The sequence below is a fragment of the Kazachstania africana genome, chromosome 12 (assembly GCF_000304475.1).
Source record: "Kazachstania africana CBS 2517 chromosome 12, complete genome".
Lineage (NCBI taxonomy): Eukaryota > Fungi > Ascomycota > Saccharomycetes > Saccharomycetales > Saccharomycetaceae > Kazachstania > Kazachstania africana.
The window spans coordinates 123355-143896 of record NC_018951.1 but is presented as its reverse complement, the minus strand read 5'-3'; the positions used below and the strand labels follow the sequence as shown (position 1 = coordinate 143896).

Below are 20542 nucleotides of genomic sequence, written 5' to 3'. Positions count from 1 at the left end.
GCCAAGAAGACGATCAAAATTTCATATTAGGACATCGATCATCATTACGAACGGATGCTGGTTAATATTGAAAAGTCAAAATGAGTAGAAGAAAGGAAGAGATGAATGGATAGATTTCTATATTAATTAATGGTGTTGTGTATATTTACATAGAGGTAGAGAGTTTAATATTACTGAGTATGATTTAATTTGAGAGTTGGTTCGACGACAGTCTTGTCAAAAGTGTACATCTGCGAGATCACGGCTTGTCTTTTCAAGATACCTAATTCTTTCTTTGCCTCGTTGAACATGTTAGTCACCTGGACTGTGTCCTTAAGATCAGCGCTTTCTTTAAAAGTTGATCTTGACTTCCTTAGGAAATACTGTCTGAAATTATAATTATTGAACTGATTTGAATTCTTGATGAACTGTTTGTACAAGGCCAGAACCTGACGTCTTGTTGGAACAGGTACGCTGGACATTATACTGGACTACTCACGCTGGAGAGATGGTGCTATTCGTTGGCTTGATTTGCACAGAGAGACGATGATAATGATGATAATGATGATGATGATGATGATGATGATGCACATTCCCGTTTTTATACAAACCACAAAAACGAATCTTCCGCTGCGTAGAGAGAAAAAAAAAAGAGAGCAACACCCATGCCGGTCACACCCATTGCGCTGAAGCCATTCCGAATTAATCGATTAATCGTCATTGCAGTGGAACAGCTGTGGTTCAGCTTGTGGTTGAGCTTGTGGTTGCTGATACATCTTAAGTATGTCATGCTCACCAGTGTTGAAGTATAGCGCACTGTATATTGATAAATTCGACAAAAATATGGTTGATTCTAAAGAGCTTTGACATTAAAAAGGTCCTACCCGGATTCGAACCGGGGTTGGTCGGATCAAAACCGACAGTGATGACCACTACACTATAGAACCACTAATTTGTTGTTTTTGTGGTTAAAAGTTTCAACTCTGCGCGTGCCATACGCCGGCACATGTTGGCGCTCCTGTTGCTGATATTGGATTGTAATCATCTACTATGCGATTCATATACATATGGTCACGTGATTCACAGTTACAGGCATATATGAGTCGTCGAGCATTACACATTTGCACAATGGTAGGTCGAACTTTATATTCACATCTATAAGGAAGATCCGACTTGATAGGTTTTTGTTATTGTCATCTCTAACGCTCTGGTTGGCTTAGCCATTGACAAGATACATATGATCATGAAACATATTATCATGATAATTTGATATACATGTCAAAAAGAGGTGTGGTAGTTGTGTAATTCACATACAAAGCATTGATTACCTCTTGGTGCACCACGTCATGCTTTATGCAATCCGCATACGTAAACATCAGAGAATATCATCATGCATCATTTCCCACACACAACTCCTAACACCTCATCACTCAAGTCTGAGCAGATCGCAGATCCTCATTACATACTGAACCGTCCTCCCCCCCCCCACCCCACCGAACCGAACTACTCCTGGTATTAACAAGTACACCTCCACTAATATCTCACTAGAGCCATCCATTGAACACTGCATGACTTCAACTATAGCCATCGCTACAATTCTCTCTCTAATATAATTGCCATTGTCTCTGGCTCATCTGGCAATCGCCAAATTAAAAAAAAAAAAAAAAAAAAAAATAATAAAAGAAAATCTTAGAAGAAGGCTTTTAAAAGCCAAACAATCAATCTTCATATTCGAAATTTCAACTGATCAGTAACACAAACATGGTCAAGGATACAGAGTATTATGACATATTGGGCATTCAGCCCTCTGCAACTAGCACTGAGATTAAGAAGGCTTATCGTAAGAAGGCCATGGAAACACATCCAGATAAACATCCCGATGATCCTGATGCTCAATCAAAGTTTCAATCAGTGGGTGAAGCATATCAGGTCCTCAGCGATGACGACTTGAGAAAACGTTACGATGAATTTGGTAAAGATAACGCTGTACCACAGCATGGTTTTGAAGATGCTGGTGAATATTTCACTGCTATTTTTGGTGGTGACGGATTTAAGGATTGGATAGGTGAATTTTCATTATTCAAAGAATTCAATGAGGCAACAGATATGATGGATGAAACTAAAGAAGGTAAAGAGGATGCAGTTTCCACAAAAACTAAGATGAACAAAGAACAACGTGAAAAATTGATGGAAATGGAAAAAAAGAGAAGAGAAGATATGATGAAACAAGTCGATGAATTGACTGAAAAATTAAAAATTAAGATTGATAATTTTTTGCTTGCCGTTAAAGAGAAACATTTGGATGACTTTAATAGGAAATTGGATGAAGAGATTGAAGATCTAAAATTAGAAAGTTTTGGTTTAGAATTGTTATATTTAATTGCCAAAGTTTATAGGACAAAGGCCAACAATTTTATCATATCAAAGAAAACGTACGGTTTTTCAAAACTGTTCACCGGTACTCGTGATAATGCGAGAAGCGTTAAATCTGCCTACAATCTAATTTCTACTGGGTTAGAAGCACAAAAGGCGATGGAACAAATGAATAAAGTCAATCCGGAAGAATTAGATGATTTTGAAAGAGCAAAATTTGAGTCCATGATGGCTGGTAAAGCCCTAGGTGTAATGTGGGCCATGTCGAAATTTGAATTAGAAAGAAAGTTGAAGGATGTTTGTAACAAGATTTTAAATGATAAAAACGCTTCCTCAAAACAAAGAATTGCCAAGGCAAAGGCCATGCTATATTTCGCAGACAAATTCTCAAAAGCCAAGAGGTCTCCAGAAGAAGCTGAAGAGGCCAGGGTATTTGAAGAACTAATTCTTGGTGAACAGGAAAAACGTAAGAAGACCCATTGAATTCTTTTTTTTCCTCTTTTCCTGATCATAGCATTGTTCTCTTAACTTTCTGATAATAATATTAATATCTTTTCCTCTGTAACTGCATGCAGAAAGCTAGGAATCTCTATACTCGTATTGATTCTATTTGGCCAAAGAATACTCATTTGTATGTAACTTTTCACCGATTTTGAAATACATCCAAATATATACTTTATACTATTTCCTTTTTAGGAAGCTGTATAATCATACCATTACTATAATTGGCGGCAGTTTCCTTTTTAAGAAATCATATTGCTGATCCAGTTTTCCCAATCCGAAGTTTGAACAAAATATAAATAAATTTTCTTGGAGCCTCTCGAGACATATTGAGTTTAATTTAGACACATGTTCTGAAGGAGTTGCATATAACTCTTCTATCTGATCCCTCAGTGTTATCGCTACTCGAACCATATTTGCTCAAACTAAGGTTGCGAACCAAGGAGAGAAATAATCAGAAACGATTACAGACGTTCTTACTATTTACAAGCACAAAAATATATTGATTTCTAGATGAAGTGATGGATACAACGAACAATAATTATAGCATATTGACCAAGTTTTCAAAGTTACGTAAGAAACCACAACAGCCCCTGACTGATTTGACAGAGCTATACAGTCGAGTGGCTAATGAATCAATATTTTATAAGAAATTACAGGATCAAGGAAATTTTGTTCGTGCTTTACAAGGCTGGAAGGCATTAACCACTGATGCATTATTCCGTTTGACTCTGATAGAGCATTCTTATCCTAATGTTGCTACATATACTAAAGATGAATTAAGTCTACAAAGTGGTGTTCGTGAACTTTATACAAAAGCGGTTCATAATTTAGACACCGTCCAGCAGGCATTAAAATCACATATAAAAAAACCTACTCCACCTCCCGTACCGGAAAGGAGAAATCATGTTAACGACAACTCATATACTCCTACAACTTCATTTGTTAGAAAACCGCATCATATACAGCATGGGTTTTCCAAAACGTCATTGAGAAATAAAAATTCACAAAGTTCATATTCTTATAGAAGTCCTCACACCGTCACTAATAATCACAATGATAGTAACAAGCATAACATAACAAGTAACAAAAAAGGTAATAATGTTGATAATATTGACCGTAAAGGCGGTAATCACACAAAAATCAATTTTACGACCTCAAAACCATTAAGAAAAAAATCTTTAGATAGTTCAATCAAAGCAGAACGTAGCATAGAAGATCATAATAGTGAACCTTTATTAATGGATACACGAAATAATTCAGAAAACGATAATGAGTTCGCAAAATTCAATGAAGAATACATCAATGAGGATGAATGTAGTTTAGTAGATGAGGACGAAAATCCTTTTGATTTTGACGTCTCAGGGTATTATTTTGATGGTGATGAAAACAGTGACAGTTATGAAGAAAAGACATCGAGTGATGCAGATACCAAATTAGAGGATATGTTGATCGATAATGTCGCTAGCTTTTCCTTGAGCAGTTATGAGAAAAATCCATTTTCTATCGAAGAAGAGCCACCACAAGCACCTCCACCTCCTGTTCCCTCTCATGATGTGATAAAAAAAGAATCTACTAAAGCTTTAACTAGCAATAATTACAAAAAAAATAACTCTATCAATTCTCTTATATCAAAACCAGTGGTAAAAGAGGATACATGCAAGTTGAAACAGACAAAATCAACACCTTCATTGTTAACAGCTACGGAAAAGAGGAAGCCAAAGGCATCTAATTCCACATCCTCAATACCAACAATAAACAAGGCTTCGGTGCGAACTAATAATGTTAAAGCTGCAAATAATAGTAAGCCTAAGATAACAGCGAAGCAGGCTGCTAGATTAGTGTACTCGAATTTAAATCAAAAATCCGATTCTCCAAGATCCATGAAACCGCCACATAGTGATAAGCCCAGGTCAAATTCATACCCTGAAGTTGTCATTAAATCAAGAGCAACAAAGGTATCTTCCACCAACAAAACTGCGACCAGGCCACAGGCGAAAAGGGAAATAAGTTCCACGAAGAAAGTTGCATCTTCTCCCAACGCCAAAAATGGCAAGTTTACAAAACAATGTCCAGAAAATGGTCATGTAACAGTCACCTCTGTAAATTCTAGTTCAGAAAAGATTTCAAAAACTTCGAAGTCTGAAGAGAACTTGGATACAAACAAAGATGTGTTAGTTCCAGAAAAGGACGAAAAATCAAGAAAAGATGAACTTGAGAATAAAATCATTGGTTCGATTCCTGGAATTGACAAGATGGCAGCAAAACAAATTTTTCAGGAGATTGTAGTACGAGGAGATGACGTACATTGGGACGATATTGCAGGATTAAATACCGCTAAGAATTCCTTAAAGGAAGCCGTTGTCTACCCATTTTTGAGACCCGATTTATTCAAAGGTTTAAGAGAGCCTGTGACGGGTATGCTTTTGTTTGGTCCACCTGGTACAGGTAAAACAATGCTTGCGCGGGCTGTTGCATACGAATCGAAATCTACATTCTTTTCAATTAGCGCATCTAGTTTAACCTCAAAATATTTGGGTGAAAGCGAAAAATTAGTAAGGGCATTATTTGGCGTTGCAAGAAAGCTTTCGCCTTCAATTATTTTTGTTGATGAGATTGATTCTATTTTAGGTAATAGAAACAGTGATAGTGAGAATGAAAGTAGCAGAAGAATCAAGAATGAGTTTCTTGTTCAATGGTCAGCATTATCTAATGCAGCAGCAGGAAAAGAGCAACATGACAGCGACGCCGACAACAGAGTGTTAGTTCTGGCTGCTACTAACTTGCCATGGTCGATTGATGAAGCTGCTAGAAGAAGATTTGTTAGAAGACAATACATTCCTTTACCAGAAGCCGAAACTAGATTAGCACAATTTAGAAAACTACTATCGAGACAAAAGCACACGTTAAGTGACCAAGATTTTGAAGAATTGCTGGTGTTGACCGACGGTTATTCAGGTAGTGATATAACTTCATTAGCCAAGGATGCTGCAATGGGGCCATTGAGAGAGCTTGGAGATCAATTGTTACTCACGGAAAGAGACAATATTCGTCCCATTGGTTTATATGATTTCAAGAATAGTTTGGAATACATTAGACCATCTGTCTCTAAGGAAGGGCTTGAAGAATATGAGGAATGGGCATCTAAATTTGGTTCATCGGGCAATTGAGTAGTGACATTTTAACTGTACAAAAAGGAGAGAGTGTGTTGCATGAATATATGTATAAAGACAAAATATAGATAGTGTATTAAATTATTTTAAGGGATTCAATTCGGGTAGTTTTATCCAAATCCTTCTTCTGACGATACCATTTTTAGATTTCCATCTTCTATTATTGAAAGTCCAACTGTAACACCAACCTTGATCGTCTATGTCGTCACAAGCCATTAGCACGTACCATTTTTGTTTTTCCTTGACGCATTCACTGTCTAGAGGAAACAATTGATCTAAACAGTTTGAAGTTTTATTCGAGATTTTATTGAGACAAGTAATCTTGGCAATATTGGATAGATTATCTTTTAAGAATACTAGTTGAAATTCAGGGGGATCTAAAATTGGTAGCAATAAGCTTGGAGAGAAAAATGGGTAGCCCAACAAGATGAGACCTCTTTGATTTTCGATTATTAAATTCTTATCACCTAAAATACTAAAATTAAAATTGTGTAAAAAATTTAGTTCCATTTAGAAAGTAAAATGGGCGAACGAATAGTTATTTTTTTATTTTCCATAGTTTATCGAGTAAGAGGAGGATACTTTGTTACTGAGTGATTTATTTTTAGGTTAAAATTTAGTACTTCATCAAGAATTTGTGTCAGTATTGATAGCACGACATAACTATCCAATGTGTGTTTTTGTGCATAGCGGGTAGTAAAATAGCGTGACCCAATTGGAAAACTAATAAAGCCTTGCGAAATACAGAGGCCTGTATGGAAATTCCCGAAATAGCAATCAAACTGCGAGACAGGAAAGGTCGTAGATTCAATGGAAATAGGAGGAATTGTGGTGCCTCAAAGTATGTAGCACACGGCAATCAGACAGGATATTTTACGAATAATATATATTTTAGTTGTTTGCCCTATGAAAATGGCCCACACGTGTTTCTTCACATAGCAACGATAACTCAGTTATATACAGCAGGGATTGATCTGCCAATCTTTCCCTTTTTCCTGTAAGCTTTGACAAGTTTCCATATAAAGCTTTTCAAGTCCTTCAGCAGTACGTTTCCTTTTATACAGAGCAACAGGCAGAGAGCTCATCCTCGCTGAAGTAGGGTTGCTGACGGCAGCTTGCGCACCAATACCGCTTCTGTGTCGTGACAATGAAACACAAAGCAAGCACCAGGCTATCAAATGGACCAAACACTTGAAGAACGGTTAATGCACGTATCCATTTCCGCACAATCCGTGGAATGTAGTGCATGCAAAACTGATTTTTTGAGAGAAATCTCAGTAGAAAACTCCAGCACCGTGCACATTATTGCACAAGACAGGCGCGCCGACCGCAACATTCAAATCCACTCTGAATGCCAAATTCCTTCGCGAATTTCGTGTCTCTTGCGTAATTTCCTCGGTTCCCTTTTTATACCCGTCGTCTTGCTAAAAATTGGATGTACGTGTTTCTCGGGCTCGCGATGCTCAGAAAACGACTGAGGAAATGAAAAGATATAATAATTGTGTCAAGACCCAAGAAATGGTCGTAGCAGTAGCAAGCAGCACGGAAGAGCTTCATGTTTTCTCGAACTTGCCTGCCGCACGCAGTTTGTCTCGTTTCTCTTCACGGAAAAAGCCTAATGTGTTCTTTATATGTGTTGCATTTTAGTGCAGATTGTGTGAGCATACTGAGAGATTTTATTGAAGCGATCTCTCTTGTTTGGCTATATGACTATGTACAAATTCAATTATGTTGATTGTTGTATGTCTCATATCAATCTACTACGTTTTTTGGCATAGCATTTTTGTTATCATGGATTATTCATTTTGAATTTTCTCGAACAACCGGTCCCTTCGTTTGTTTCTGTAAGCTTATGTAACTTAAGTTGATATTTCCTCGACATTTTATACTATATAAAGAAAAAAAAAAAAAATTAACAACCAGTAGCTTCTCTATTCAGCATCGTTGTCGAACTATACAAACACTTACAACTCGGCACCACCTTATCATGAGTTATAGCGAGAACCAAACCACAGGGTCTCATTATAGGCAGGATATAGCTGGGAACAGTATGTCTCCTGGTACAGATCCAAATATTGCTGAAAGTTCCCATACAAATTCGTCTTCTACGTTCAACTCAAGAATTCGTTCTCATTCAATAAGACAGCATTATAGTCCAGGGGATAACTATTCAGATGGCCAGAATCAAGTCTCATATCCAAATACTGCTGCAACTTCCGCAAACGATTCTTCCACTTTTTTCTTTCCAAGTAATTTCGATTTCAACACAAATAATATGAACAGTAGTAGCAATAATAATAGTATGACAGGTATGGATACAGCGATGATAAAACAGGCCTCTATTGATCCAAACGATGATGACAGTTTCACAAACCAACAAAATTTAGTCGCTCCTTTCTCCTTTTTAACAACTTCAGTCATCGACACTACTCATATTCCAATTTCGACTTTACCATCTTCTTCTTTCAGAAGTATAGAGAGTACACCAACGGCTGCCTATAATAATGAAAATATGCATGTATTAAGAAGACGCATTTCTATATCAAATGGCCAGATTGGTCAGTTAAATGATGATATTGAAACAGTAGAAAATTTGTACAATACTCAACCACCCCCACTACCTCAAGCATACCACCATCCCCATCATATTTTCCATGACGAACAACAACAACAACAGCAGCAGCAACAACAGCAACAGCAACAGCAGCAACAAGAGAATATGTTTTTGAATAGTAGCTATGACAATACCTCACGCTATAACGACAAGAGGAATAGCATAGTAAATACCATGGCTAATAATAACAACTATATGGCTATGCAAGGGATGAATGTTGAAATAGTTCCTGTATCTACTAATATACCTTCTCAACAAACATTGCAAACACAAGTTCAGCTCCAGCCACAACCTCCTCCTTTACCTCAGGCAATCAAAACAGAACAAGCACACACTCCAAATATGATGCAATATCCGTACCGTGCAACATTTAATGATCCTGCCTACAATACCAGTGCGCATAATAGCATCACAGACCTTCATAATTATTATGATCAATTGCCCGCTCGTTACAATAATAGGAACTCTCGAAGGGAGAGTATCCTCACTGATGAAATGAAAAAAAGTAGACTATTAGAAAGAAATAGAATTGCAGCTTCTAAGAGCAGAAAGCGTAAGAAATTTGCAGAATTGGCACTTCAGAAAAGTTTCGTTAAGCTTAACAATGAAAATATGCATTTGAAATCTAAATTATTCAATTATGAAAATTTACTGGTTAAATTTAAGAAAAAATTAATGGTCCACTTTAATGACAAAAACCTTAATAACGATGACATTACAGGTCTAAAATTGCATGAGAAGGATTTCAAACTATTTAATATAATTGAAGATATGGTAAAAATAGAGTTTGGTGTAAAAGAAGTGAACCAATACGGTCTGGTATTGAAAATGGATGATTCAGCTGACAACACTAATGACAATACTAATACAACTGACAATGATAATACAAATGGTAATGATAATACAAATGACATTGATAATACTAATCAAAATATTCACTATGGAAGTTGAAAAGACCGTTTACTTAGTGCTACTTGTTTATCGTACTCTGTTTACAATCGAATAGACTATTTATAGAACTTTTATATTTTTAGTATATATATTCCAAATATTTCCTTTTCTTACTTAAACGGATTTTACTTACCGTTAGAAAAACTTTGAATTAAGAGAACTACTGTTTCTTCTACATGCACTGTAAGAGCCGTGGTATGGAAGAAGAAGATTGGATTATAGTATGAGATTGCAAGTATCATTTACCCCTCCTCTCAAAGAGAATAAGTACTAACAAGAACGTTTAAGTTAAGTGTCTGTCAGTGATTAAACACCGCAATCCTCTCCTATGGCAAAGAACTGTTGATCTATATGCTTGCAAGTCAATCAAGTGCAAGCTCGTTGACTTCGAGGAATGTATTAGAAAACCATTGGCGCCACTTTTCAATGTAACTCGTGATATAGCTAGGCGGCTAAATCTCGTTCATGAGTTTAATGTAAGTTTGATACATAAAGAAAGAAAAAAGCTAGATTCTATTGCTGTGGATAGAATCAAATGTCTCAGGAATTTCAGTAGTGGCCTCAATAAACAGAATGTAACTAGGTACGTTCTGCCGAAATATGACTTACTACTTTTCTTATTATCTACATCAAACTTGAAAGTGTGTCTGACAATTGATTTTGAATCCTGCTACAAATACCTTGAGGCCTCTCAAAACTTATTTCTTTCATTTTGTTGCTTTCAGGTACATAGTGTAGACGATGCCAAGTATGTGAACCGTTTGTTGTTTGACACACTCATAATGAGCTTTCTCAAGAAAAGTTTAGACGAAAAATACATCCAAGACAAGATGGAACAATTGGGACCTTTCGTTAAAAACAAGAAAACTTTATTTGACATCAATTGGAAGGTTTATTTCACACTTCATTTCCAATTCTTTCCCAATTTTTTGAATTTGAAATTGAAAATGTGTCAAGGAGCTGAAGATTTAAATGAGGTAAAGGAGCTCCTGCATATTGTGGAAAATATTTGCTTCCTAATTGAGAGTCTGTTGCATTTCTCACATGCTATGGATAAAGAACAGGTAAAATGTAATAATTTGAAGGACCAGAGATCAAAAGCTTACGTCGAAATTTTCTTAAACAGATCTACTTCAATGCCGCAGAAATACATCAACCAATTCAAGTCAAAAAGTTCAACTCTGGAGCATATTCCCGAAAAAAGAAACACTAGGCACGCGCTACAGTGCTTATTGCAAGTTCTGAATAAGATAAATTGGTCTCTCTTCGAAAAATTTATATCTTCAAGTTTATTGAATACTAAGAAAATAATTACGGCGAGAATTTATATCCAGGCGGCTCTTTTAGTGATAGGAGACATGAATTTAGTTGCTCAGTTTAGACTACTAAAATGGCCTCGGTGGGCATTTGAACTTCAATAAATTGATGAAGTTTTCCTTCCGGTAAGGTGGCTCTTAACTGACATTTATTGAGACTTCGTCGCTTTAAATCGCGTCATATTTTTTCTATTAAACGAGAGAAAGTCCTCGAGCAAGCGATGTCGGACCGATACAATAATAATCAATGAAAAATAAATGGATTCGTACCGCCCCCAAAATCTTCTATGTTTGGAGTATAAATATAACTGAAAAAGCTTTAACGGTCTTGTATGTTATGTCAGGATAACATTTCTTCGATTCAATTGGTCCAGAATTAATACCAAGTTAAACTAGCAAAGATGATATCGAGTCAAGATTTTATAAGTTGTGTTCAGGCAAAGCTCCAATCCATGCCAAATGGTTATTTACCTAAATGGCTGCTCTTCATATCAATTGTGTCGATCTTCAACTCTTTCCAAACCTATATTTCCGGTTTGGAATTAACTCGTCAAGTGTATTCTAGGCAGCCAAAAGAAACAACAGCACTAAGTGCTAGAACTTTTGGGACCTGGACTTTTGTATCCTGTATGATTAGACTTTATGGTGCATTCTACTTGACTGAAACACACATTTATGAATTGACTTTTATTTCCTATATAATTGCTTTAACTCATTTCGGTTCTGAATTAGTGATTTACAGAACGTGTAGATTTGATAAGGGATTTATGGGCCCTCTGATTGTTGCTAGTACATCTTTAATTTGGATGTATAATCAAAAGGAATTTTACACGGGTACTCCTTTCAACTTCTTTTGAATCAGGTTCCTGAATAGTATGATATAAATACATTATGTATTTTGTAAATAATATATCAATTCCTATAGCCCTGAAATTTTTACTAAATCATTAATGAGTTGTTCTCAGTACGCGTGATATTTGTTTGATTCGAGATCCTCCCATCATATTGTACTGAATAAACTATGCAAAATCTAACTTTCCTGCTATTTAGTTGCACTTAAATTTCTTTTCGAAACAAAATATTTGGGCGGCACATTAGTTTAATAAGGTAGCTTAGATTTAGTTCAGTCCTGAGGTTGTTTCAAACAACTTTACGTGGGGTAAATCAATATTTCTATCTGGTTTGTATGCTTTTAGTGACCTGTCAGTGAGCTCTTTAACCTCTTCATTCGTTAGTACATTTTCTACATCATTTACAGGTTTCGTAAAACCGATGCTGGACTGTCCAATAGCTAATAACTGTGACAATTCTTCCACCAGTTGTTTGTTCGTAGTTTTAGCCATTATTCCTGTATTTTGCTTCAAGAAAGAACCTTCGTTGAGGGCTAACTTTTTCAAAGAGTTGAACCGCCCCATTTGGATCACCAGTCTTTCTAGTCTCCTCTTGTTTGCAGCTCTGGTTAAAATAACGTGTTCAATGGTGTTATCACAACATAAACGATACACAATGACAGGCTTGTCTTGCCCAATTCTGTGACAACGATCCATGGCTTGCAAGTCCACTTGAGGATTCCAGTCACTGTCAAATAACACAACTGTATCGCCTGCTGTTAGATTGATACCTAGACCTGCAGCCCTCGTTGATAATAAGAAAATGTTGTGATTATCTCCTTTTTCATTGAATTGTTCAATTCTTTCCTTTCTAGTAGGGTTATCGACAGAGCCATCGATCCTGAAAGAATTTATTGAATTTAATTCACACCAGTCTTCTAGTAGGTCTAACATATCTACAAATTGCGAGAAAATTAAAACTTTGTGTCCTTTGTCAACTAACGGCACGACAAGTTTTTGTAAGGTCTGTAATTTCCCAGAGGTATTTAATAACATTTCTAGCGTCAGATCATCGGGCTCTAAAAAGGGGAAATAAAATAGATAAGTTGAATCGACGATTTGACGTAATTGCATCATCATATTTTGCAGTCGTATATTTGTAATTTCTGCATGAAGATGTTGGTTGTATAAAACATCCATATTTTTCAGTACTTCGCTAGCTTCAGGAACTTGTTCATCGCTTTTTTCTTTTAATTTATAGTCTATAAATTCTCTAATTGATTTGTTTGAAACGCGACCTATTTGTCCAGTGTTTAATGTGAAAAATTGTTTAATCATTTCTTTGAACACCGTCATTTTCAATTTACTTGATAAGGCATTTTTGTAAAACTTTTGCTGAATTTTTGTCATGGGACAATTTACAATGTATTCTCTCTTCGGTGGTAGAATATCTGCCAGCACTATCTTTTTCAATCTTCGTAAAAGAAAAGGTTTTAAAATTGTGTGTAAATTAGTGATTAAATTTTTTTCCAATTCATCATTAATCACTTTTGTTAATTTCTTTGAACTACTCTGCAATTCGAGATCTTTGAAATCAAACCATTTATTAAAAATTTCGAAATCAGAGAAGATATCAGGCATAATGAAATTTAACAGTGACCAAAGCTCTGCTAAATTGTTTTGTAATGGTGTTCCCGTCAGCAATAGTCTATTTGATGTGTTTATACGTTTTAATTCACGAATTAATTTGCTATTCACATTTTTCAAACGATGACCTTCATCTACAATTAAGAAGTTCCAATGCTTCGAGATAATATAATCTGCATCTCTCATAATAATTTCATAAGAGGTGATAACCACACCAGCACCGTTAGTTTGTTTGAAAAATTTTCTAAGCAATTTTGCACGTTCTTTAGCCCCACTCTGATGGTAATACTTCAAGACTGGGATATCTGGAGCAAATCTTGCAAATTCGTTCATCCAGTTATCCACAGTACTAAGGGGAGCGGCAATTAGGAAAGGTCCCTTTGTATCCATCTCGTAGATGAACGCCAATAATGCGATACTTTGAATGGTCTTTCCCAGACCCATATCATCTGCAAGAATCCCATTCAACCCATTCTCATACAACGTGATCAGCCAATCAAGCCCTTCCAATTGATAAGGTTTTAGAATACAATTTTTCAATAAAGAAGGTTGCTCCTTCGCAATTGTCTGTTGCGACGGAGTAGAACTGGTATTTTTTTCAGTTTTAGAGGTACCATCATCTTTTTTGAAAAAATCCATTATAGATTTCTTCTTTTTGTTTGTCTTTTGCTTTTTCTTGGGCTGAGCATCTTCCAAAGTGGTGGTGTCAGTGCTCTCATTTGCCAATTCAGAGCTTCTTTTCAATAAAGTGTCAGCAATGATACTTGAATAAACTTGACTCTGTTTAACAAACTCATCCAATTGTTTCAATTTCAAAGAAACTGTGTTACTATCTTCTTCATCTAGATCACTATCGCCGCTATCAGAATCCTGTTCATTCTTTTCTCGGATCAAATTCCTATAATTTTTCAAATTTCCATCGAGTTCGTCCTCCTCCGACTCTAAATCGACGTCAGAATCACTCCTAATATCATCTTGTAGCCAAATGGGGGCCACTTCATCATTAATTACAGATTCATCTTCATCAGATAAACCTATATCAGGAGAAAAATCAGTTTCATTTCTTTCTTTATAATTGATTGCTCCTTTACTTCTGCTCCGTGACAATCTCGTTACCCGTTCTGCAGTAGTCATCCTCTTCTCTCTGACCTGCCTCTGTATCTTTTAAAACTACTTTAAACGGTACCATTCATTAATACATATTTATATATCCAATTGATTTCGCATCGCCAAATTTGATTCGACCTTCCTAGAACGGAAATACAACGCCTAAATGAGTCCCAAAGCGGTATACTATCCATTTTTGGTAGTAATTTCCTGAAACAGATGGAAATTGCTTTATCATTTTCCACGAATACAAATTATTTTTTTTTTGAATTTTTGGAAAAAAGCGGAAAAAATAATTCCAAAAAAACAACAATCTGAAGACAAGGTTTGTTACATACCAATTGACCAAGAGACATAACAGGTAATGAGTACTGATATGAATGGACAGTTAGGTTCTGATATGGGAGAGCAGGTAGATTCTACTGCTGCTACTACTCCTGCTGAAGCTGGGACGCCATCTGTGGAACCATCTATGGAACAAAGTGAACAACCTGTATCTGTTACTGCAGGAACTGCTGGCATCGGTGGCAGTGCAGCTCCAAAAGTTGTTAATTATGAAGAAGAAGCACAGAAATTGGAAGATAAAGCGTTACGTTTTCTTGCTAAACAGACTCATCCTGTCATTATACCATCATTTACGTCCTGGTTCGATATATCAGAAGTTCATGAAATTGAGAGAAGATCTTTGCCTGATTTCTTTGATGACTCTTCACGTTTCAAATCTCCAAAATCTTATAAAGATACAAGAAATTTTATGATTAATACCTATAGGTTATCACCATACGAATATTTAACAATAACAGCAGCAAGAAGAAACATTGCTATGGATATTGCATCCATCGTTAAGATACATTCGTTCCTTGAAAAATGGGGATTGATTAATTATCAAATTGACCCAAGATCAAAGCCGTCTTTAATTGGTCCAAGTTTTACCGGTCATTTCCAAGTTATATTAGATACTCCACAAGGTTTGAAACCGTTCATACCTAATGATTCCATTAGAGTAGATTCTACTGAACAAGATACAACACAATTGGAGCCAGGCGTGAAATCAGAATCTAAAGTGTTTCCAATCAATTTATCTCTAAGGAAAAGTTTATATGACTCGACCAATGATTTCAACGCATTACAGTCACAGAATAAAAAGAATTCAAGACAAATCCAAAAGACTTTTGTATGTCACACATGTGGTAACGATACAATGTACGTTCGTTATCATAATTTACGTGCCAGAGACGCCAATGTCTGTTCCAAATGTTTCCAAGAGGGACATTTTGGTGCTAATTTCCAAGCTTCTGACTTCATTAGATTAGAAAATAGTAATTTATCCAATAAGAAACAATGGTCAGATCAAGAATTATTATTACTTCTAGAAGGTATTGAAATGTATGAAGATCAATGGGAAAAAATTGTAGAACATGTCGGAACGAATAAATCTCTCGAAGATTGTGTAGAGAAATTCTTAACTTTACCAATTGAAGATAAATATATCAATGACATTGTTAAAAGTGAAGATAAGTCGATTGTTAAGAAAGAAAGTGGGATTGATTCTTTGAAAACTTCAATTTCACCTGTGAAAGCTGTTGAAATGACTATACAAGCATTATTAAATGGTTCCCATGAATGCGTTTTAAAGGATTCAATCCCGGAATCTGCTAAATCATCTGCAGCTAAATATATCCTACAAACTCAAAGTATAGCACAAGAATTAGTAAAATTAACCATTGAAAAACTAGATTCCAAACTTGAGAAATTAAACAAATTGGAGGAATCTTTAGAGATAGAAAAGATAAAGTATGTTACCGAGTCTGAAAAGTTGTTAACCGACAGAATTTCAATGAATAAACAAATCACTGAAATAAATAATGAATTATCAGGCTTGAATATCTCGAAGAAAATCATATTGGCATCAGAACAAGTGGATTCAGGCATCAAATTGGTTGAAAAGGATAGTATGAACGAAGAAGATGGTAATACTGAATTGAAACAAATAAAAACCGATCTAGCAATGGATGCTATATCAGTTAAAGAACCACAAGTATATAAACACTGGTCATTGTAATATAAAAAAGGATAAGAGTACTATAAATATTATGTAATGTTGTATAAAGATGACTGAACAGTGAATATAGTAATTATTCATTAATTGTACTTGATTGTAATAATTCGGCATTATTTATTATCCGAGAAAGAACAAACGCGTCAAGAAAGTTTTATCAGATATTCTCAAGAGAAGAGACGCGTTTTCAATTGTGCAGTGTTCATTGTCCAACACACCTGAAGGTACTGCTTCAAGATCTCCATCCACGTTAAATATTAATTATCATCGAAAGTATGTCTGGACTTCGTCGTTCAACTAGGGCAGGCTCAAAATCAAAGGAAGAACAGGATAATGGAACAAGAAGTGATGATTCGGTGACTGAGCACATCAAGGAAGACCAAAGAGCTACATTGGCAGTAACTTACGAAGACGATATATTTGATTCTGACTCGTCCAGTGAAGAGGATAATGACGCTGATGATGATGACTATGTTGACCCCTCAGTGTCAAGAAAAAGAAAGGGCACTTCTCAGAGGAAAGGAGGTCGCAAGAGGAAAAGTCCTGCAAAGACTGGTAAGAAATCGGCCATGTCAAACAATACTAGTGGTAGAGCCCATGTATCTGGCAGCAAGAAGGATCAAGAGAAGTATTTAGAAATTATTAAAGACTTCGAACCTATTGAATTATTCAATGCCTTATCTGTATCGGAGGATGTTTCCATTGACGAGTTGCTTAGAGATTGGCTGGACACCTACCAAGAAGATAGAGATCAGTTTCTTGCAGAATTCATTAATTTGTTACTAAATTGTTGCGGTGCTGTGGCAAAAGTAGAAAAGCATGACGTTCATAGTAATGACTCCTCGAATGAGACAATAGGTGAGATTCAATTGTTATTTCAAAGACAGAAACTTCATGAATTTCATCTATTGATCAGTAAAACGAACAAAAAGACCGCAAGCTATAGGCCACTGTACCAAAATTTTGTCGAATTTATGTCAAAATTGCTAGAGATTGCCGATGATTTACAGTTACTTTATGTTGAAACGGGTAATAATGTCAAAGAAAATAGCGATAATGAGGATGAAGTGAACTCAGAAATTACTATGAGTCCATTAATCTTAGATTTGTTGACCTGGTTATCATCCTTTTCTGTTTCCAAAATTAGATGTTTCAGATATGTGTCCACCTTGACACTCTACTTATTCCAAGATTTCTTATCTGAACATATTGTTAATCTAGATAAGAATTATTTATCCAAATTCACCAGGCAATTAAATCTAGAAAAAAAGAAGAAAAGACCAAATAAGAAAACAATAGCCCAATTTGAAAATAATATTCTTGAAATTCAAAGTAATAGGGCTGTGATAGAAAATATCGTGGATAACATAATAAAACTTTGTTTTATTCATAGATTCAAAGATGTAGATGAATCGATAAGATCAGAATCAATGCTCCACTTATCTATCTGGATCGATAATGATCCCGAATATTTTATGAAAGTCACCTTCTTGAAATATTTTGGTTGGTTATTAAGCGATTCTTCGTCTACTGTCAGATTACAGGTACTCAAAATCTTGCCTGATGTTATCAAGAAGTCAAAAACTGAATCAGCAACGGATAATTCTGCAATTAGACAATTTTTTGAAAGGTTTAAGCAAAGAATTTTAGAAATTTCCCTGAAAGATGTTGACTTAGAAGTGCGATTGAATGCTGTTAATATTTTAGTTGAAATTTCCTCGCTGGGATATTTAGATAATGCCGAAATCTTGGTTATCTCTAGTTTAATATTTGCCAATGATGAAATTAAAGTAACATCACACAGCAAAAACTCAAGATTTTTGTCATCGGCAGCAAAGTTCTTGGCGAGGGTCGTCAATGAACAATGTAATGATTTTATTAGAAATAATGAAGTCGACGAAAATTTGTCCAAAATTGAAACTTCGTCAATTATCAAAATTGGAACTTTCATTCGCTTTTTAAGTAATTCGTTGTTGTACTATTTGCAAGATAAAAACGAAGAAGAAATCACCCCTAGAATGAAAATTCACATTCTTTTCCAGGCTGCAGAGTTTTTATATCCATATTTTGGTTCACAAATAGAAAATATTTCACTCTTATTGACAGATGATAATGAATTCACAAATGTATTTAACATGTTGTCACAGATTTCAAAGGAAAATGAACAGACAATGGAACTCGATGAAGAGGTGTTTGATACATCGTTGCTACTACCAACAGATGATAATAATACTATATTTTATGTCACTGTCTTGAACGGTTTATGTCATGGAGGAATATCCATCAAGGCCCAAATTGTGAGTCAGTCTGTGATACCATATTTGGGTAAGCTATTGAATAATTTACCAATACAATCGAGCGACGTTTTGTCTCCCATATTAGAAATTTTTAATCTTTTTAGTTACGATGATTGGATTCAGGTTGGTCACGAAAAGGAAATATACAGCATTAATCATATTCTTGCGAAAGTTTTCATGGAAACAGGAATTGATGTGGAAAACAATTATACTGAGGACATCAAAGTATTGACTCTAACCCAAACTCTTACCCATTTGAAAAATTTCAAACTTAAAGATATTGATGAACTATGGATTAACCAGATCACTTTATTGAAGATGCAATTTGAGAAATTTTTGGATGAAAATGTCATGAATGATGATGAAGATGCTATTGAAAAGTATTACAACACTGCCTATTCATTCTATATCAATAAGTTAGTATTATTGGGCAAGGAATATTCAATTGAATTTGGCTCAGAGCTGCTGGTTGCCTTTTTGAAGAAATTCATATTTACAATTTCAAGAAATTTTGAGATGATGAAGTCAGAATCAATAAACATAATGAATTTCAAGTTACCGGTAATCTTGGTTACATGGCAGTTGCAGAAATGGAAGAATATTTTCTCAACAACTACTAATAGCGGAATAAGTGAGAATAACTTAAAAAGTTTTGAGAATACTTTAAAATATGTCTCAGTTATATTGGATCAGTTAAACAAGTTACTAATTGAATTGTGTGACAAAGAATCAAATGTCAAATTCATTGATTTATGTCATTTGAAATGGTTGTTGTCCACATCGGTTATTGACATTGCTGTCTCTATGAGGTATTTTGAGCTGCAAATACCTCAAGAAAATGGAGTAGCCTGGAAGGATTCCATGACTGAAAAGTTTCCTTATTACCTTCATGACAAATCTGTGGAAGTACTTTTGCAAGTTTTCCTCTATTTAGAGAGTTTGGTTGCAAGTAAAAATGATGCAATTACCTTGGATAAATTTGCGGAAGAAGATGTTAATTTGAACGATTTATCAAACGATAATTTCTTCGAAGACAACGAAAAGCAACTGTTACTTTATACAATCAAATTGAAGGGCTTAATAAGGTTAGGAATTATTACAAATGCTGCTTTCGTCAACAGAATGTCATTGAATAAGGACAAACTGGGCGATCTTTACGAAAAGATTGTGGACGATACAATATTCGAAGACCATGATGCTAATAAGAAAAAAGAGAAACCAATTCATCAAGATAAACTGGAACAGTCACCTGAGCCAATTGATACCATTGATATTAACGAAGAGCGACCAATAAGTAAGGCCACTCAGGACTCTGTCGAGCCAATGGAAGATAGTTCACAGATTTCCAGCCAAGATAGCAACGTGCAACCCTTAAGCAGTACACAAGGTCCAAAGGGGCTTGAGCCTATTCAAGAAACATCACAGGAAGTTAAAGAGACACCAAGTGAGGTTTTCTCCTCTATGGAGGTAGGACCTATTGAGAACGACTCGGAAATATAGTGCAATGTATTAACGTTTTATAGCTATGTAACTTGCAATAAAAGAAAAAGGATATAACATGGAGTATTTATGGTGATATATAAGAGTTGTTGTTTTTCAATGATCTCGAAGGGGTACTATTGTTAGTTATTGAAAACTTTTCCAAAAGAGACATGTCGATTGGGCTTGGATCATTGGTATAATTACTTGCTATAT

At 35.4% G+C, this 20542-nt stretch overlaps 10 protein-coding genes and 1 non-coding gene across 11 annotated transcripts; 7 read left to right on the top strand and 4 right to left on the bottom strand.

Annotated features, from left to right (window-relative positions):
- Window positions 1-170: 170 nt before the first annotated feature.
- On the bottom strand, window positions 171-461 carry ISD11 (Isd11p; the record flags this gene model as incomplete). Its single annotated transcript, XM_003959768.1, has 1 exon — window positions 171-461. The coding sequence occupies one exon, from the start codon at window positions 459-461 to the stop codon at window positions 171-173; it is 291 nt and encodes a 96-aa protein (XP_003959817.1).
- A 393-nt stretch (window positions 462-854) lies between these two features.
- On the bottom strand, window positions 855-926 carry KAFR0Ltrna5Q. The gene has a single exon. It is a non-coding gene; the product is annotated as a tRNA-Gln (tRNA).
- An 814-nt stretch (window positions 927-1740) lies between these two features.
- On the top strand, window positions 1741-2835 carry CAJ1 (Caj1p; the record flags this gene model as incomplete). The annotated part of the gene is made up of 1 exon (XM_003959767.1): window positions 1741-2835. The coding sequence occupies one exon, from the start codon at window positions 1741-1743 to the stop codon at window positions 2833-2835; it is 1095 nt and encodes a 364-aa protein (XP_003959816.1).
- Window positions 2836-3374: 539 nt separating this feature from the next.
- Window positions 3375-6023, top strand: SAP1 (putative AAA family ATPase SAP1; the record flags this gene model as incomplete). Its single annotated transcript, XM_003959766.1, has 1 exon — window positions 3375-6023. The coding sequence occupies one exon, from the start codon at window positions 3375-3377 to the stop codon at window positions 6021-6023; it is 2649 nt and encodes an 882-aa protein (XP_003959815.1).
- Window positions 6024-6107: 84 nt separating this feature from the next.
- SPO73 (Spo73p) lies at window positions 6108-6536 on the bottom strand (the record flags this gene model as incomplete). The annotated part of the gene is made up of 1 exon (XM_003959765.1): window positions 6108-6536. The coding sequence occupies one exon, from the start codon at window positions 6534-6536 to the stop codon at window positions 6108-6110; it is 429 nt and encodes a 142-aa protein (XP_003959814.1).
- Window positions 6537-8013: 1477 nt separating this feature from the next.
- Window positions 8014-9591, top strand: ACA1 (Aca1p; the record flags this gene model as incomplete). Its single annotated transcript, XM_003959764.1, has 1 exon — window positions 8014-9591. The coding sequence occupies one exon, from the start codon at window positions 8014-8016 to the stop codon at window positions 9589-9591; it is 1578 nt and encodes a 525-aa protein (XP_003959813.1).
- A 176-nt stretch (window positions 9592-9767) lies between these two features.
- MEI4 (Mei4p) lies at window positions 9768-11012 on the top strand (the record flags this gene model as incomplete). Its single annotated transcript, XM_003959763.1, has 2 exons — window positions 9768-9812; window positions 9885-11012. 2 exons carry the CDS (start codon window positions 9768-9770, stop codon window positions 11010-11012), a joined length of 1173 nt encoding a protein of 390 aa, XP_003959812.1.
- Window positions 11013-11308: 296 nt separating this feature from the next.
- On the top strand, window positions 11309-11764 carry ERG28 (Erg28p; the record flags this gene model as incomplete). The annotated part of the gene is made up of 1 exon (XM_003959762.1): window positions 11309-11764. The coding sequence occupies one exon, from the start codon at window positions 11309-11311 to the stop codon at window positions 11762-11764; it is 456 nt and encodes a 151-aa protein (XP_003959811.1).
- A 261-nt stretch (window positions 11765-12025) lies between these two features.
- On the bottom strand, window positions 12026-14518 carry IRC5 (putative ATPase; the record flags this gene model as incomplete). Its single annotated transcript, XM_003959761.1, has 1 exon — window positions 12026-14518. The coding sequence occupies one exon, from the start codon at window positions 14516-14518 to the stop codon at window positions 12026-12028; it is 2493 nt and encodes an 830-aa protein (XP_003959810.1).
- A 349-nt stretch (window positions 14519-14867) lies between these two features.
- On the top strand, window positions 14868-16553 carry RSC8 (Rsc8p; the record flags this gene model as incomplete). Its single annotated transcript, XM_003959760.1, has 1 exon — window positions 14868-16553. One exon carries the CDS (start codon window positions 14868-14870, stop codon window positions 16551-16553), a length of 1686 nt encoding a protein of 561 aa, XP_003959809.1.
- A 272-nt stretch (window positions 16554-16825) lies between these two features.
- IRR1 (cohesin subunit IRR1) lies at window positions 16826-20347 on the top strand (the record flags this gene model as incomplete). The annotated part of the gene is made up of 1 exon (XM_003959759.1): window positions 16826-20347. The coding sequence occupies one exon, from the start codon at window positions 16826-16828 to the stop codon at window positions 20345-20347; it is 3522 nt and encodes a 1173-aa protein (XP_003959808.1).
- Window positions 20348-20542: the final 195 nt, after the last annotated feature.